The sequence below is a fragment of the Drosophila santomea genome, chromosome 3R, assembly GCF_016746245.2.
Source record: "Drosophila santomea strain STO CAGO 1482 chromosome 3R, Prin_Dsan_1.1, whole genome shotgun sequence".
Lineage (NCBI taxonomy): Eukaryota > Metazoa > Arthropoda > Insecta > Diptera > Drosophilidae > Drosophila > Drosophila santomea.
In genome coordinates this window covers 13,078,280-13,096,779 of record NC_053019.2, presented here as the reverse complement: position 1 = coordinate 13,096,779, position 18,500 = coordinate 13,078,280, and the positions used below count along the sequence as shown (strand labels likewise).

General features: G+C 42.9%; 5 protein-coding genes across 8 annotated transcripts; 2 read left to right on the top strand and 3 right to left on the bottom strand.

The window, feature by feature from the left end:
- Positions 1 to 7: 7 nt before the first annotated feature.
- Positions 8 to 1,930, top strand: LOC120454674 (L-dopachrome tautomerase yellow-f). The gene is made up of 4 exons (XM_039640190.2): positions 8 to 336; positions 642 to 986; positions 1,056 to 1,711; positions 1,784 to 1,930. The coding sequence occupies exons 1-4, from the start codon at positions 174 to 176 to the stop codon at positions 1,922 to 1,924; spliced, it is 1,305 nt and encodes a 434-aa protein (XP_039496124.1). The 5' UTR covers positions 8 to 173; the 3' UTR covers positions 1,925 to 1,930.
- On the bottom strand, positions 1,922 to 7,486 carry LOC120454670 (mucin-5AC). The gene is made up of 8 exons (XM_039640186.1): positions 7,094 to 7,486; positions 6,815 to 7,035; positions 6,163 to 6,731; positions 6,036 to 6,087; positions 3,454 to 4,872; positions 3,202 to 3,343; positions 2,980 to 3,138; positions 1,922 to 2,911 (listed from the first exon to the last, which is right to left on the bottom strand). The coding sequence occupies exons 1-8, from the start codon at positions 7,298 to 7,300 to the stop codon at positions 2,696 to 2,698; spliced, it is 2,985 nt and encodes a 994-aa protein (XP_039496120.1). The 5' UTR covers positions 7,301 to 7,486; the 3' UTR covers positions 1,922 to 2,695.
- LOC120454673 lies at positions 4,945 to 6,140 on the top strand. Its single transcript, XM_039640189.2, has one exon. The coding sequence runs from the start codon at positions 5,009 to 5,011 to the stop codon at positions 6,017 to 6,019; it is 1,011 nt and encodes a 336-aa protein (XP_039496123.1). The 5' UTR covers positions 4,945 to 5,008; the 3' UTR covers positions 6,020 to 6,140.
- Positions 7,487 to 8,577: 1,091 nt separating the features above from the next.
- Positions 8,578 to 12,419, bottom strand: LOC120451807 (polyadenylate-binding protein-interacting protein 2). The gene is made up of 4 exons (XM_039635763.1): positions 12,104 to 12,419; positions 9,627 to 9,778; positions 9,464 to 9,564; positions 8,578 to 9,400 (listed from the first exon to the last, which is right to left on the bottom strand). Exons 2-4 carry the CDS (start codon positions 9,768 to 9,770, stop codon positions 9,271 to 9,273), a joined length of 375 nt encoding a protein of 124 aa, XP_039491697.1. The 5' UTR covers positions 9,771 to 9,778; positions 12,104 to 12,419; the 3' UTR covers positions 8,578 to 9,270.
- Positions 12,420 to 12,952: 533 nt separating this feature from the next.
- On the bottom strand, positions 12,953 to 15,560 carry LOC120451805 (sialin). Of its 4 annotated transcripts, none has more exons than XM_039635760.2 (6): positions 15,011 to 15,558; positions 14,411 to 14,647; positions 14,029 to 14,337; positions 13,676 to 13,958; positions 13,292 to 13,533; positions 12,953 to 13,239 (listed from the first exon to the last, which is right to left on the bottom strand). In XM_039635760.2, exons 1-6 carry the CDS (start codon positions 15,302 to 15,304, stop codon positions 13,072 to 13,074), a joined length of 1,533 nt encoding a protein of 510 aa, XP_039491694.1. In that variant the 5' UTR covers positions 15,305 to 15,558; the 3' UTR covers positions 12,953 to 13,071. The 4 variants fall into 4 exon arrangements, with proteins under 4 accessions (XP_039491694.1, XP_039491692.1, XP_039491695.1 ...); XM_039635758.1 differs by having other exon boundaries at positions 14,411 to 14,644; positions 15,011 to 15,339; XM_039635761.2 differs by having other exon boundaries at positions 14,411 to 14,663; positions 15,011 to 15,266.
- Positions 15,561 to 18,500: the final 2,940 nt, after the last annotated feature.

Below are 18,500 nucleotides of genomic sequence, written 5' to 3'. Positions count from 1 at the left end.
TTGGGAACCCAGTGGGATCTGCAGTGCTCTTATCACATCATATTCTGAGTTTTCGAGTCGCAGAGCACGAATAACTCAGTTGAACTCAAGCTGGGAATCAGTCGCAAGTGGGTTTTCAGCCAGGAAAGGCGAACGACCGGACCTAAATTCAGTGTTTAAACAAAGCCATATAAATGTTATCGCTGCACGTTCTGCTCCTCTGCGCAATCGCAGGGCTCCAGTTGCTAATCTCCGCAGATGGAGATCCCATGATAGAGGTCTTCAAGTGGAAGCAGCTGGACTTTTACAATCGCAAGGATGGCTATATGGATTTGTGGAGCAGGCTCTGTATCCCAGGTAATTCCAAAAAAGCCAATAAAAATACTTTTACGCAAACGATGGCGATGAGAAACATCAGCAAATGTTGGTGAGTCACTAGGTTTTTTCCATAAAATATAAAAAATTTACCATAATATGAATATTATTTTAGTCACTCTTTAAAAATCATTTGTTTGATAAACTATAACTAAAAACTAATTAAATGACTTAACTGTGAATAGTTGCCACATGGTTAGTATAAAAGGACTAAAAAGGATTGGGCTAGTTGCTTGAATATCAAATATAAAAACATTAATACTCGTTTATCCTTATCGTTTACCAAGATCCTCACGTCTACAACTCCCGAAAGTGTTTGGGCTCCTCCAATTCCGGAGCCAGCAGCACTGGATCCTTCATCCAATACAACAACGTGCCCCAGGGAGTGACCCACTTCCGAGGACGCCTCTTTGTCACTGTGCCCCGGCGACAGGAGGGCATCCCATCCACCTTGAACTACATCGATCTGGCCATGGATGGGTGGAATCAGAGTCCCAACCTCCGGGCCTATCCCAACTTCGCGTTGAATCAGTATAATGCGAGCGAACAGAACCTGGTGTCCGTTTACAGGACCTCAGTGGATGCCTGCGGACGGCTCTGGTTCGTCGACACCGGAATGCTGGAGTTTCCCAGTGAGTATTCTTGAGTGCCTCATATGTAATGTGATCCATTTTCAACTAAAATGTAAATCTACATATCAGATAATCGCCAACAAATCCGGCGTCCAAGTATTTGGGTGATCGATTTGGCTAACGATCGCTTACTGAAACGATTTGAGATCCCACAGAGCATAGTGGAGATCGGACGTGGACTGGCCAGCATCACCGTCGATGTGGACGCACGAAGGTGCGCCGACGCCTTTGCCTACATTCCGGATTTGGTCAATCGCAGACTGCACGTTTACCACCTGCGAAGCGATAGAATTTGGTCCTTTGAGCACAGCTACTTCAACTTTGATCCCCTTTCCGATGATCTCAACATTGGCGGGCAGACCTTCCGCTGGGACGACGGGATTTTCTCGGCGACCTTGGGAGCATATAAGGCAGATGGCAGCAGGGATGTCTACTTCCATCCAATGGCCAGTACGAATGAGTTTGTTGTGTCCAACAGGGTCCTTAAGCAGGAGTGCAATGCAGCACGCTCTGATCATGGAGACGACTTCCAGCTTCTGGGAACTCGTGGTCCGTCCACCCAGTCCACGATGCATAAGTACGATCCGCGGACCGGAGTGATTTTCTTTGCCGAGGTCCAGAAGAGTGGAGTGGGCTGCTGGAAAACCAGCAAGCCTTTTTCAACGGAAAACCATGGCTCTGTTTATTCCAATTCATCGGAGATGATTTACCCCAGCGACTTGACGGTAAGTTTATCTACTCATATTTTCACAAGCAAACCAAAATCAGGTTAACTGCGTTCTTAACTCACGCGGTAGATCGACGAGGAGGGATACATTTGGGTGATGTCCAACTCCATGCCCATCTTTGTGTACTCGAAGCTGGATGTTGAGAAGTACAATTTCCGAATCTGGAGGCAAGCGACATCACTGGCCAAGAGGGGAACAGTTTGTGAGTGATTTGTGTGGAATTGCTTTAATGAATGTTTCGCAAGGCCGTTACATACATAAGTAATATGTTTATCGAAATAACACACTGAAACTTATTAATAAAAAAATCAAAAAGCATTTACAAATGTACCGTTTAACATTGCCTAAATTTGAGTACTCATTTTTATCACATCTTATATGTTACGACAGATGCGTATGTCTTTTCGCACGAAACAAATGAAAACATGAAAGAAAACAACATCAATGAACAAAATCAGAGGCACTCCAATATCGCATAAGGATACTAAGTTGCACAGGTGTGTGTGATACGCGTGTATATGTTAACCTAAAATACTTGAATTTCATGTTGTAAATTTCGCATAACTTTTCCGCATCTAAACAAATTCGAGGTGTAAATTTGGTAGCCCTTCAAAGTGTCAGCTATACATATGGTGTATATAGATCTATATATATATATCTATTCAATTTGTATATATATGTATGAGTTTATATAAAGTTTTGCAAAAAATATATAGGTTGTTTTTGTATATGTTCCTCAACGCTACACCTAAGTCCTTTAAGTAGTTTCGATCATAGTTAATATATGAAGTGGGTAGTACGTAATATAGCGAAATGATTCTACCAGTTCTAGTTGACTATATAGTAGCTGCGTTCAATGACCTTTTCGCGTAAATGGAATGATTACTGGCCCAGAGCTATTCGAAATTGATTCGCGTATAGCAGCTTATTACAGTTACGAGTTATTTGTGGTTATATGGAATCAATCGTTATTGCTAGTGACTACTGCACTAAGTAATCCTTGTAGCCGCGCAGCGACTTCAGCTGCTTTTTCAGCTTGGTTATCAAATCTGACGGTTGCACCAAAATGGATATATCCCGGCCCACAGAGTTCAGGCGGTCGCGTATCTCGAATTCCTTAAAGAACAGATTCAGTGAACGACCATTGATCTCGGTGAGCATCCAAAAGGTAAGTGAATTGCCGTCGCAAGATTGCGTCTAAGACGAAATCATTTGTTAGTGTTTATTAAGAAGATGTCTGTCTAGATTTGCCCTTGATCACTTACCTTGGGTGGAAGACCGTGACGTGCGGCCAAACTGTTTGGCACCACATCCACGATTGTGGAAGTGTTTCCATCGCGAATCAGACCCAGACACTGACCCTCTCGGTCCCGTCGGATGGCATAGGCCCGACCGAACGGAATTCGTCGCAGCAAGACCTCAACCTGTACGAAACAAGGACCAGAGATATTATAAAATCAGACTTCTATGGATCTTAATAAACTTACAAATAGCGTATTGGTGTTCCTTATTATCTTGTTGGCCTCCGCTGCACTGCTGATGCTCACGCCTGCTATGGACAGTAGCTGATCCCCGATGTGTAGGGCATTGTAGAGCACGGGATGTTCCTTCTGCTTCCAGCCGGCAATCCTGTAAACTCATCTAGTTAGTAAACCGTAACACATGATTATGCAAATTCCTAGTATAATAAGGCTACATACAATCACTTTGGAGCTGATACGATGTTCTCCCAAACTTACCAAACGCCACCGAAGGCTTCTACCCAAGCTATAGAACCGACACAGTCCTTGCGCCTCAGATTCAGTCGCACTCCACCTGGGTGCATAATCTCCCGGCGCAGCTGCATCACTTGTTGCTCCCGCAGCGTCAATCGCTTGTTGGGCGACTGCTGCGCGGGATTGGTGCTAGACGGAGGTGTTCCCTGTGGCGGTGGCTGCATCCGAAAGGCTCCGTTTCGAGATGGCGTAAACTCGTTGTTGTTAGCATTACGCTGCGTTCCAGGCTGAGGGACCCGCTGAAGTGGCGCCTGGGCATCAGATGTGGACGAGCTGCGCCGCCGTTGCTCCTGGCTCTCGCCGGTTACAATCGAGGTGTTATTCCTCTGCGACGCCGTAACTTGGGTACTGTTGGAGCTGGAAGGCGATGACTGTTCGATGTTGTTATTCGCGGCGCTGGTTGATTTGTGAGATGCCTTAGTTTTTAGTGGCGTGTTCAACAGTTTTAAGTAGTGGAAATCCCTTCTGCTGGGCCGCGAACTTATCACCAGTTCAGTTAGTCCTCGGGTCAACTGCGGCGCAGCCCTTCCGGCTGCACTGGGGGTCACTGGTTGCGCTGTTGCCGGCGAAGCCAACCGTCGACGAGGCAATGCTGGACTGCCATTAGTCGTCGGCTGGGTGGTATTCGTGCTTGCCACTCTTGTGGGACTGCTTCTGCTGGTGATGGGAATGCTGGAGGATAGGAAGACCTTTTCGTAGTGGACATTACCACTGATTATGGAGTCACTGCCCTGTTCTGTGTTCACGCTAATATTCGTAATGCCCGACGTGTTGGCACTGAGTATTATCTTTTTACTTAATCTCGGCGTCTGCGGCTTGGCAGGACTAACAGAGGAAGAGGCTGCGGAAGAGCTGCTGGCACTTCCTCCGCCCGCTGGATAGCAGGTGCCGTAGACAGCCACCGTGGTGGTGGCCTCTCCGTCGCCCAGCACCTTTACTTTGGTGGTGCCCGACATCTGTGGACTGGCGCCATTGGCGGAGCTTTGCTTGACGGGCGTTGTATACGGATTACTGCTACTGGACTGTTTGCCGAGGACTTGAATGGTACTGGTACTGCTACTGGCATTGGACGGAATTATTTGTACGTTGCTTTTATACTCGTGATGGGTCTGGGATGTCTGCTGCTTGGCATTATTCTGGGGCTTGGTCTTAACCTCAGGGAATCGAAACACCTCGGCGGTGGTAGTGTTCTTGGGTGGCAGTTCGGGTGGCTGCTCCTGGCCATTGTTGCCGGTGTTCGACACTTGGATAATTGTAATGTTGTCCTGAGAGTCCGCACTGTTCGCGGGAGCGGCGCTCGAAGATTGGGATTGGAGGGGCTTCCGTGGCGGTCGCTTTGATTTGTCAGCCGCTCCAGCGGACATGGATCGTGATGTTTGAGGTCTTAAAGAAAATAAGCATACATTTCGGTAATTAATATAATACACATAAATCAAAGATGGAATTGGGGATAAAATTACGGCTTAGTAGGCTGATTTCTAAATCGGAAGCCGGTTTGATATTAACAAATCTTGGAGACATGGCCAAAACGTTTTCTTTGACCGAGGAGAAGTTAGACGACCTTTTCGTGGAGGAGGTCGTCAGTGTGGTGAAACTGGTGGGCCTGCTGCCTGATAAGGATCACATCGTGCCCACATGCACCCGATGGCTTAACATCTTCCAGCAGTCGACGCCGAAGGAACGCTTTTCCAGAAACTATATGCTCCTGCTCCTTCATAAGCAACTCAATGATCAAAAAACTTTGGGCTATCCATTTACGTGGCCGGACAGTTTCCAGATGGATTTGCGCACTCTTCACCAAATGAGCTTAGAATTGGTTGATAAGGGGAACCCTCCAAGCGGCGAGAATGTCGCAGACTGCAAATCTGATGAAAGTTTAAATGAAGAGGAACTGTCTTCCTTTAGTTCGTGCGAGAATATAGAGGAGGCCAATCGTAGGTTGGTCGAGGAAAACGCTGCACTGTCAAAGGAGTCGAAGGAGCTGCAGTGTGTGATCGAGAAGTTGGAGTTAAAGCGCGCTGAGGGCGAACATGCTATTAAAAGGCAACATGAACAAATTTACATGCTGGACAAAGAGAAACAATATCTAAAGCGAATTTTTGCCTGCTCCTCAATTAACGCCCTAAAACAACTCTGCAATGGAAAAGATCCGGCAATGTTTTTTGACACCTTGTACAGTGTTCTCTGCGAAGACGTATCCGATCACCAGCAGGTGAAGCACTTTAACGAGCACTTCAAAACCTTGCTGCGTGCCCACATGGATCACTACCGGCGGCAGCAGCGTGCTCTTCTGCTAGAAGAGGCAAGCCAAAGTTTTGATAAACTGAAAGCTAAGGTTAGCAAGAGATACAAAAGTGTGTTGGGTATGAAATTGGATGCCGAGAGCCAGGGGCTCACCCTCAGTGCCATGAGATATCTGACCGTCCTGCGGAAACTGTTCATCGGCACCTTTGAGGGCAAACCGACCACCAAGAAGGCAGTGGTCAAGTTCCTACAGCAAAACTACGAGCTTATGTCCGAGATGTTGTAGGGTAGGATCTACTCACCTGGGAATCAGCCGTTCGCATTGCAGAATGTGCTCCAAGTTCAGGATTTGATCTACAGTTTTAAAGTTATATTTTGTAATGTTATAGTAAAATTGATATACAGAATATTGATCAGTTGACTTCATACCGGCAGAAACGCGCTGTGCAGTGGCCGCCACAACGTCAACGCGAACTCCATTCTCGGTAAGCACACATGCCTTGCGCAGCAGGGGCGAAAGATATTCGTCGTCCGAGAGATTCAAATCGGCATCACTAGTGGACGGTTGCTCCGCAGGGGCTCCCTCAGCTACCGCGATATCTTCCTGACCAGGGGTTGACTCTATCGACTCACTGATCTGCTCGCTGTAGGTGCTTATGGGATCCGAGAGCATGTTGAGGAGGTTCTGCGTCAAAGTGTTCGACATGGCAGACGGAGCAGGAGCAGGAGGTGCGGATGTGGGGGGCGCTGGACTTGAGGATGGCTCGGGAGGTGGCGCTGGCTGAGCCTGATGACTGGGTGCCAACACACGCTCGACGCCCGGAACCAGAGCCGCCGGAACAGGAGGAGGTGGTGGCAGTGGCGATGTGGGATCCCGCGTGGGCAGCAACGGTGCGCGCACTTCAGGTAGCTTCGTGTAGAGGTTTTCGCGCGGCGACAGAATCTTCATTTCGCGCAGCTTGGAGCGCAGCGTTTCCACCCACTCTTGCATAATCTCCCTGCGAAAACAAAAGCGAAAGTAAGTAAGCTGTAAGTGGTGCAATCTTAATTGGCGTTGCGTGCGAGGAGCTTTTAGTTTTACCAAGAGACGGCGTGAAAGCGCAACACCTCGTGGCTGAGCGTGACCACAAACTCGAACTCATGGGAATTGGGGATGAGGGCATGGGAGATGTGGAGGGTTTCCCTCAATGAAACGGCCCACTCCGGCAGATGTCCAGCTGCCTGACGTGGTTCCGCATAGCCCTCCAGCAAAGCCTCCGTGTCATCGTGAACGCAGAAAACCACCCAGGAGCACTCGGATTTCTGAAAGATACGTGATATAGTAACCATACACTGGGCGGAATGTTTCGGTACCACCCACCTTGGGACCCACGGTCAGACGTTTCCCATCCGCTGTCAGCCGTTTGAGCCATGTGTTCTTGTGAATTTCCCGGAACTGGGCACCTGCTCCTCCCCCAACAGCACCTGGTACGCCCCCTCCTCCGCCTGGGCCAGCTGCGGGCAGTGGAGCAGGTGCACTAGCATTCCCGCTGGATGTCGCAGGTGCTGCCGTAGCCGCCGCTGCCATGACCGCTTCCCAAAACTACGGTGTGGATTCCTGGCTGGGATGGGCTTCTTTTGCATGCCTTGGTCTAGTCGCTCTCCACTAATTAATCCCACATTTCACTCGCTGCGTTTTTGGGGCTCAAAGTGTGCTGCATTTTCTGGGAAAATCAACTGGGAAATCACGACGCCATTTTTGGTATCGGTATTTGGATATGGGTATCGTTATTGTTCCACAAGAAGTTATCGAAAGTGCAGTGCATTGGGGGTGTTCTTTAAAATTGAAAACATTTTGTTAGAAGTCTACATTAATACATATTAATATCTGCATTTCCGACCCTATTAAGATTTAGAATGACAGGACTAAGCTTGCAAATTTAAGGACGTAAACCCAACGAAAGATTATTATTATATGTTGTTATTGCTTCAAAATTTTTTTATTTTTTGCACTCCCATTATGGGTAACGGGTATTAGATAGTCGGGAAACTCTTTTCCCTCAAATATATTAATTAAAATAAGAAACTTTAACATGTTTTCACTAAGATCAAAAAAACCACTCAACTTACCGACTAATTTTCATACGTAGAGTAACACCTAATATTTTATTAAAAGTAAAACACCAGTTTTTATGCCATAATAATACTTCTTTTTATTGAGATTTTTAAAATCATTTTTGATATTTTTTTGCTTGTTTTTTGTATCTTTATATCACACGTAACGTAAGTAATGTAGTAGATCTTTTAATGCTGTCTTAAGTCACTAAATCTAAGCTGATTGAAAAAATAGAAATTCATCTTTGTCTACATGCCGAAACGAATTTTAACGATATTAACAAATCAATGAGGGCTTTGTGCATTTGCATCAAACGAATTTTTTACTTAAAATTACTACTATTTGTTATTGCAGCGTTGTTGTTGTCTGTTATCTCCTCCATTAACACTAGATATACATATTTATGCAAGCTTTTCGTATAAAGAGGCGTTAAACATTAGTATCTCAATTCGTTTTAGTTCACTAGATTACATTGGTAAATTACAAATATTGCGAGAGTCAGAAGGGAAGTTAACAAGCGCTTCTTGTAACTTGGGCGTAGAACGTACAACGAGTTAACAATGGTGAAAATTATTTTAAAAAAATATAGCAAACACGTATATTTCACAAAATGATCAACTTAAAACGAGTGTAGACAGTGGGCGGGACGTTAAATTAATTACAATTTAAACTACTATTTAAGTCTTTGAATAGAATTTCAATTTAACGACATGACGGCTACAAATTCTGTTCGTTTCTTGGTTTGTTTCTAACACAATCGAGTCTTGTTTGTTGCTTACAGTTGCTTTAGCTGGAAATTGGCATAGTTTAGTTTGGGTTTTAGATTTAGTTTTAGTTGCTTGTAAAAAGTCATTTGTTTTCGTTTTGTACGTTAATACCAAAGTTTTCACTAGCTTCAGCAAGCGCCTGCGTCTGCGTTTCTCGATAACATTTTGGGTTCGGATTTCTCGGGCTCCGAATTTGACGGCAAACAATTCGGTTTTAACTCTAATTACAATGTACTCTGATGTACGTGGCATAGTTGTTAATTGTTATTTGTCTGTTCTTAGTTTTAGCTTTAGTTTTAGTTGTGTTTTTGTTGCTTTGTTGGTTTTACTTTTAAACATATTTTTTGTATTTTTGCAGTGGTTCAGTTTTTTTATAACGTTTTTTAAAAATATGATTCGTTTGCATTTCGGTCGCCTGCATTTGGAGTTTGTTGGTATCTTCAGTTTTTTTCCAGCATTTTGGTATCTAGAAATTAGATATTCATGAGCCACTACTCCGAATGCTTCATCAACTCAACTTGGTCAGAATATCAATCTCAATCTCATTAGCGGAATCTGTTACTCGAGTCTTAGCAAAGGATCTTCAGTTTATCTAAGGTTTCGCGTATGAGGTCCACGTGTTATGGGTTCGGGGTGGTTTGTGATTCTGTGGCGGGCAGGAGATGTGAGCTGTTTTTATGAGGCTGGAAAATCTATAACATGACAACGCGGAACAAACTCATCAGCCATCGGATTCAGAACAGACTTTTCCACATCACACTGGCTCTTGGGCAGTGCGGAAAGCGCCGTGTTCTGTTCGTCCGTCCTGATATAAACGATTATAAATTAGATTTAATTCAGCTATGGTAACCGGACAGCCTCTACTCACTTGGCCTTCTCCCACTCGTTGATCTGCTCCTCCAGCTCGTCCTCTATCATGGCTTCAAAACACTCCTGCATGATCTCCTCCTCCTCCAGCCGTTGCAGTTCCTATCAGTAGATAGCGATTGATTAGTTAATTCGATACTCCTAAATAGAGGACATCATCTTACGTTCTTGTCGAACTCCTCCTCGTTCTCCATCCACATGTATTCGGAGAAATCTGGCTCATCGTCGATGTCTGACAGCGACTCGTCATCGTCCACTACGTAAATTATTTGATCCGTCCAGTCCACAGATGGCACTTTTAACAACATGATATTTGCTGCAAGGAGATTAGATTCAGATTACTAATATTTATCAGTACTTAATCGCCAAATTGGAATTATAAGCAATATGTTATTATGATAATCATATTTATTTAACCAATCTGTATCTAAGATGCCACGGAAATATCAACATCATTCGATTGATTTATAAATAGATTTTATTAATTACAACATAATCTCAGGAGTTTCAGAGTTTTTCTGAGGTTATCAAACATAATTCTCGGAGCCTACTCCACTGAATATTTGAAATACAAATTGTTTTTCTGTGCCACCAAGTTTAAGTGGATTTATTTTTGCTTAGATTGACTTACGGAGGCTCATCTGTATATAAACACATAGTATTTGACCGGCAAGAAGCCGGAGCAGTTGTGTTTTCGTTCTAAGAAACCGGTTTTCCGTCATTACCATGAGATAAACAAAACAAAATTCGCACCTATACAGGTGAAGTGGTAACACTAATACCTATTTGTTTATATAAATAAGCGAACATTTTCTCTTTTCTTTTTGCGCAACGTTTTTTGTTTAGTGATGTCTATCTTTTGCGTTGTGGCCACGGCACACAAAAAATTTGAAAACAATATGACTCAGCTTTTAGTGCAAGAGCGAAAAGAGCCCCAAATAAGTGGACATACTTGTATGCAATATATAATGTACCTAGTAATTTAGTACCACATCCGATTATAAGTGTATAGGTTTACTACTCGTATCACTTCTAGCCCCGTTAAACATTTTATGGCGTATAGAAATGCCGCTATCTGCTAGAACAAACAAGCAAACGTGTGAAACAACACGAAAGTCAAAAGTGGGATTTATGCAAAACGCAATAAGCCAGAGGCGACGATTGTCATCGGTGAAAACTAGGAGTTCGTGGACGCATTTATCAAGTTGGACGTGCCTGTATTTCTATACTTTTTTAATATTTTCATAATAATATTTATTACATTTAAGATATTTTTTATTTTAATCACGGAAGTACATTCTTCTTTACTTTACCTAAAATATCTATTAATAATTGCAAGCCTATTTAAATGCAAAACTTATTTTTTTTATCTATTATCATTGGGGGCCTAATTTCTTACCCTCGACTGTGTGAACATTGGTTTACTGTTTTCTATATCTATGTGTGGATGGATGTTTGATCCACACAAGATTTGATTACACTTCATTCTAGTCTTTTATTGCCTTTGGCAGGTCTAATCGCACTATCAATAGAGGGATTTTTTTGCGTCTTCCAACTTGTTTACTTAATTATTTATAGAAATCAGCTGCTTTTATCAGCTAAACAAAGCTCTTGGAAAAAAGAAAAAGATGGCAACTCTGGACCTTTATTGGTGTACGTGCCGCCACACACACAAGTAAAGCCCATCGAGTTGCAAGTAGAAGTTAAGTTAAGCGTCCATATTTTAAAAGGAATTGCGAAAATTAAAATGTATTTGCACGGCGGACTTGTCGAAATTCGTGCATACATTTAGTATGTAAAGTAAATATGCAGAAAACACAAAGGAGGCAACAGCCCCACACACGCAAATGGGCTCTGAAGTGCAATGGTGTTGGTGTGCTCGATTGAATGAACCTCCCTCAACCCAAAAAAAATAGCAACAACAAACACAGCAGCGGCAATGATAATACATACAGCGCACTGTTTCATTCAAGGTAACAAGTGTTTAAAAGTTTAAACATTAATATTCTTTGGGTTCGTGTACTTGGAGTCTAGCTGTCCCACGCACACGTACACAGGAACAAACAAAGTAATCTTCCAGCTATACATGTTCCAATTCGAAGTACCTTCAAGGCAATAAATCACTTTACTTCTTGGCCCTCATAATTTCGCATTACTAGTCTTGTGTTTGAAAGATGTATATATATTAATATATGTTGGCATATTAAATGATTTTTAATTTTAATTATGGAAAATTTTCCAAAGCAATTGACTCTTGTGCCCTTGCATTGTAATAATGCCCATGATTGTTATTATTAAATTGATAAAGTTATCAACTTTCTTCTCCTTCTTTTGCCTCTGATGTGCCATAAATAGCATTGATTTCTTTTATTATCATATTAAATAAAATTTTTTCAAGTGTAAGTGCGGGAAGACCAAGTAAATGTCCAATCAGACACTTGGCCTTTATTGATTTGTCCAGAAGCGGTTTTAAGTGAGCGATTAAGTGTTTTGGCGGAAGTGCCAAAAGGTAAATGAAAAACCAGGAAGCCAAGTTCTCTGACTTCCGCCTTTCCCCGCGCACATTTGTATATATGCACATATGCATGTTGGGATGCTTTAATTTAGCATCATTCGATCCCAAGCCCATCGGTCTACTTACTCTCAATCCTGTCGAGAAGTTCGTCCGCAGTTGCACTGGATAGTTTGGAGCCAATTCCTCCGGGAGACTTGTTGTTTTTATCGAAGATGGTTAGTTGATTGTGTTGTTAAAAAGGCTTTCGGTTTTATGTTGCACTGAGAATTTTGTGTCGTTAGGAAATCTAGGGGAAAACACTGGCAATTTAGTGTTGCATCCAATCCAGATAGAGTCCACACGGAGAATTTTGATACATATATTGCGAAACGTATTCGAGTATGTGCTGTGTGCGGAATTACGTCCGTGAACGTCAAGCAAACGAATTGAAAAAAATTGAAATGATTAATAAAGCAAGGTGGAGAATCATCGATGGCACTATCGATGCATCGGTGTTCCCCTGTGACTATCGATATTTTTCAACGTAGGTATAGCATTGCTTTAATAGGTATAGCATTCGTTTTCTAGAAATATGACTACTCACTTTTTCCCAATATATACGATAATTCACCTTTGAAGCAGATAAAATAGCTGTTTCTGAACTTGATAGATTTTAGCCTAGACTCAAACCAATCCTATGCGGCCAATCAGACAGCTATCGATAGACGTGTAAGGAATAAGTCCATTTAGTCCTTTAACTACCAAAAGCTGTTAGCTTTAGGGCATATTTTTGCAACTATGGATATTAATGTAATTTTTTGCTTGAATTGTAGAAATTTGAATGTTTTAAAAACATATGACAGCTTGGTTTATACAACGGTAAAACTATCGATAAGAGTGAGAGCTCACAATGTGTACGATATTATGGCGCGGTGATTTGAAATTTTATTCTTGAAGATGTGGTTGGAAATATTTAAAGGATAATTTAATTTTTGGTTTGATTTTGACATTGCATATTTATTTTAACACAAAAAATTCTACATTCCTAGTAAACATATAAGTTGCTCCAAAAGTACAAAAGTGTAAAAACAAATAAAACATATATACACATAATGCTAACTATTCGAATCCTGAGCACGTGGTGACCCAGTCTCTTTCTCTTTTCTGCTACGAGGATCCCAAGGTTGTAGGTTCGTACTGCTGCAAAATGCAAATACCAACATGGCCAGCGTATTACAGGCAATCAGCGTCACCAGCACCACATTCCACTCATCCTTGCTGCCCTGCGAGGAAAATAATTCAGCTTAATCATAAACTACTTGTATTGGATCTTACAGTGTGAACCAGAGCGGCGACAAGGTGGGGAGCTAGGAATCCGGAAAGGTGAGCCAGTCCGTTGGCCAGACCCGAAAGCAATCCCGCGAAGGAGGGCGCAAAGTAGAGCAGCGTAGGCCAGTAGCCACTGAAACCCATATCCGTAGTGGCCATCATGAAGGCGAACATCACAAGTACCAGTATTTTGTTATCGCAATCAGCCAGGATGATGACCCCAATCAAAGAAGTGGTCAGGATGCTGCCTGGTTATACGAAATGGGGTAAGAAAGAGAGATTGGTTATTAATATGAAGATGCTACGGAAATGTATACATGCAATCATTTAAGGAATGTCATTTTAAGCCTTAATAGATGCCATGGCATTCCGATTATCAGTAAACCTTACAGATCCCGTACAGCATTCTCCGCACACAGTTCTGGTCAGAACCCACGCGGCGTTCCACGTAGCTGCCACCCAGGATGCACATCACCTTCGAGCAGATTCCGCCCAGATACGGAGCAGCCGAGAGGAAACCCACCTCGCGCAGCTCAAACTCCATGGCCTCGCGCATAAATCGCGGCATCAGTTGTACAATCACCAGAAAGGAGTAAGTGTGGAACATGTGCGTCAGGATGAAGGCGTAGGCGGGCGGAGCGGTTAGCAGGCTCTTCCAGGGAATCCTCAGCACCTTAGAAAAGTATGTGCATGCTCGAAATGATGATTTTAAAGTCATCAAATCAGTACAAAGAGCTACTCACTGGCTGCTGCTGAAGGCCCAATTGGCTCTTTCCCTGCCTAAGGTATTCCACCTCCTCATCCGATATCCTTGGATGCTGCTCCACAGTGTCATAAACGAGAAAGCAGCAGGCAATGCCTAAGGAAAGGCCAACCCCACCTACTACATAGAAGGACAGCTCCCAGCCGAAGTTACTCAGGTAACTGGCCACCGGGTAAACCAACATGGAGCCCATCAGAAGTCCACTGTAGGCGAAGGATAGGAGCGCTGTTCTCTCAGTGGGATGAGCCCAGGTCACAAACAGTTTGTACATTGCAGGATTGCCACAGCCCTGTCGAGATGTAGGAAATATAACTTAGAGGGTATTATATACATTTTAGTATCTGATAATTAATTTTCCTTACGGCCAGCAAGCCACAAATGACCAGGTCAACAACTGCGGCCTCGAAACTAAAATGCGCCATCGCTGGCAGCAGGATGTAGGCCACCGCCTCGAAGATCAGGGACACGAGGAACAGCACCTTGCTGCTGCACCGATCTGCCAGGTAGCCGGATAACGAGATGGAAACCACGTAGCCATAGTAGTAAACACCTGGGAACGTCAGCTCCTGATTTCGGGTCCATGGCAGGTCGCCCGACTGCTGGAAGAATATTAAACTGAAATATTAAAATGGGATTTAATAGGTTCAGTTAATATCAAATTAATATCTAGATTATAAACTCCACATTTTAATAGTTGGGAGAGGTGTTCTTTTAATTTGTTTTTCTTTAGCAAACATATTTACTATTTTACTCATTTCCGTCCATGTTACTTTAGCTCTAAAGTAGCTATTAATCACTTTCATTATTATTAATATATCATTATTGTTTATTTAAAATTCACAGATTAGTGTCTTGCTTTCAGTTTTACACTTAATTTTACTCACTAGCTCAAATGCATTTACTAGTTTATATGTATGTTTGTGCAAGATTTGGCCTTCCCTTTCAATGAAAAATCGACTTGCCTGAGTCTCTTGGATCTGGGGATTGAAAATGATCCGAGAGCCACACCGCCCCGTGGAGGTGATATTGCCTTCCGATAGGCGACCCAACTCCGGTGGCACGACCAGTGCATCCTCTGGCCGAGGCATGACCATCTTCAGGATGATCATGCCGAGCATGTTCCTCATGGCGGCGTGCAGGCAAGTGGCCAGGAAGGCGCATATGGCGTAGCTCAGGCGGACGGATCCCAGCAGTCCGTGGGCGGAGGAGGCGCTGGACTGCGAGAGGCGTGGCAGCGTCCACGACTTGCTGCTCATGGCGGAGCGATTTGGAGGCACAGCTTCCAGCACATGCACATATACATATACACGAAACACACTAATTGGGAATGTGGCGCAAACCAAGCGTAACCTGAGCTATGGAGCGACTGATTGGCATTCCGGCGGCAATGCAACTGCAAACGCCTGGCGATCGGTAAGACGGTAAGAGATGTTACAGCGCCAAATAATTTGCCATTTGTCACGATTTGGCGACTAGCTTATCGTCGCCCTCTCACCGAAATACGGTGAATTTATCTGGCAACTGTAAACGAGCCATCAACACATGTGAAGCCAAATGGGCAGTGCCGATAAGAATTCGCCTCTAAAGCCCAGCTCAGAAAGCTCTGCCACCTTCGCACCTGTCTCATGGCAAACCTGAATAAATTCGAAGATCTCCTAACATCCCAAGCTGAACTAAAAAGGGAGGATATCCAATTTTTTATAAAATATATTAAAATTCAAATTTATAAGCAATAGTTTTCGTCACCAAAAGGAAAACAGTCAATTACATTGAATGTTTACTTTAGTGAGTTTAAAGTGGAAGCGATTCGTCACCAAGTGGAAAACAGTCCACAGTCAGTCCACTTCAATTAATGGTGCCATATATATACATATATGTAAATAGGTTTTATTAAGCTTTTATATGAAGTTATTAATATCTTTAAAATATAATATAGGTTATAACGATCCCAAGGTAAAAATGGATTCAACCAACCCAACCGAATCCATGTTGTTATCTAATATGATCTATTTGTATCTCATTTAATTTAAGCTCATCTAAGGAATCCACCAACTAACTGCTTAACTTGGCCAAAACACACTCGACTTAGAAAATCGGCCCAAGCGTGCAAAAAAGCGGAGAGAAAGTAATCCGAGAAAGAAATTGTGAATAAAGTGTTTTGGTATTGTGTGCGGCACGTCGGAAAACGCTTTTCGCGTTCCGATTTGTGCAGTCAGCGGACCTGCACTTTGCCGGGACAAGGGGTCAAAGTGCACGCTGCGACCAGTCCTCTTCTGACAGTCCAATTGGCTTTCGTATGGCCTGTGTCAGCCATGTCCTCCCCCGCAAACTTGGACTTGCGGCACACGTGTGGCACACAAACAGGTACACTGTAACAAACAGGAAGCAGTGCTGCAATCAATGTTGTATTAAATAATTATGATGCAGTTTTGCTATCAACGTGGCACTAAATAACTAGGCTGAGCTCCTAATGTATTTTAAATTGATCTGTTACGTTAAACAAGAATTAAATGAAGTAAGCAAAAATGTGTTTAATAAGGGGAAAACCGTACTTTTTAGATACAGATATCTATTAATAAAATTATCTGATAACTAAATAGGTTCTAGTTTCCTTACAACCAAATAAGCCTATACTTTAAAGAACAGCTAATTTAGATAACATTTTGTACAATGATTTTTTGAGTGCTTCGTATGAATATATTCCTTTCGTGATGTCCATTTCATCAGAAAAAATTCATTTATTCATTTATTAATGCTCGGCATTATTAGTTACTCCTGTCTGTAAGGCCCCAAATGCATTCGCATGCACTTTGCTTATCTTTCCGAACGCATCGCTTGGCTTCAATGCGCCGCGTTCTATTTTTCGCTTCGCCTGCACTATGTTTCGATTAAAATTTTGAATTTTTTATGAGCCGCACATGTTGGTTGTCGTAGTCCTTGTTCCTGCTCCTGTTCCTGCTCCCGCTCCTGCTCCTGCTCCTGCTACTGCTCCTACTTCTGTTTTCGTATCCGTATCCGTTTTTGTTTCTGTGATGTTCCGCTGTTAGCTCATTTGGCATGCATATGGGAATTTGGGGGAGGGGGTGCACGGGCAAGTGCTACTGGGACATTTTACATATTTACAGTCTTTTTGATTGATTTTTTATTTATACGCCGCATATGTCGCCCCATTCGAGTGGCTAAACGTGCCCATTCTCCGCTCCCTGGGATTCCTTATTCAACAGTAGCCGTAGTAGTAGTCCAATTCGTATTTGCTGGGAGCGCATATGTCGCCGTCGAATCTCGAGGGCAATGCATTGTTTGCATTTGCATAGCCAACATGTTACCATATTCGAATTTGGCATTACCTTGTCCTGGTCGCGTGTCCTGGTCCGCCAAGCACCTTGCTTTCGGTCTAAAAATAGTCCTTTTGGCCGCCAGGGAGTCCAGTTTTTGCCGAGCCAACTGCGAGCGGGAAAATCCAACCAATTTCCACACTCCGCACTCGCCCACATTCCACACTGGTCGTAAAAACAAATGTTGTGTACGCTGAAGGACTTACACGCTTTTCCTACGACTGAAAATGACCAAATTTGGAAGCAGTTAAAAGCTAAAGCTTTGTAAATTAACCGTGGTAAATGTACTAAATAAAAATATGAGAAGTTAAGTTAAATATTTAGAGCAACGGTTGTAGATAATTTAAAAAATGAACACTGAACAATGTTAATTATTATTTTATTGAGAAAATAAATACATATGATAAAATGATTTATAATTGCAGTGCTTGAAGTCATATGGCGTCATCCCACATTTAAATATATTTATGATAAGCAAGTAGGGCAGATGTTAAATGGGAGGCAATAAAAAGAACAGCATGTGAATCCCTTCTGATTGCTGTTTTGAGACCTAAGCTTAACTTTATATATTTATTTATTCATGATTTTTTACATTTAATAACTCGTATCACACCATCAAGACTTTATTTTTAAACGAACAACTTTGTTGAAATGCATATTTTCCAACTCCATATTTAATTGCAATATAACAACTTAAATTAACAAGAGCGTGACGAAACCATTGCTAATCGCATATAATCTCACAATATTGTGCTATATATCCCGCAGGAAGTCACACTCATGCACCCACTCGACTTTTGCTGACCAGCAGCATTATCCTGTCGGTAGGATTGGCTTCTAGTGGGTGTGGGTCGGCACCAGCCCCATATTTTGTATACGCTCACGCTCTTTTTTCTCTTTTTAGTATTTGGTTAGTGTTTTCATTTTGTGGTTAAGCATTTCCGACGAGTCCTTTGTATTCCCACCTGTCCTGGGCCAAAAGGAAATCCGAGAGTGGTGGAGAGCAAACCAGTGTTGTCCGAATTTCGTAGAGGGTTCAATTCCAATGCGGCCACTTGACCCAAATTGGATGCCTCCTCGCTTTCTGGCAGGGATTTATTGCGGCTTATGTAAAATT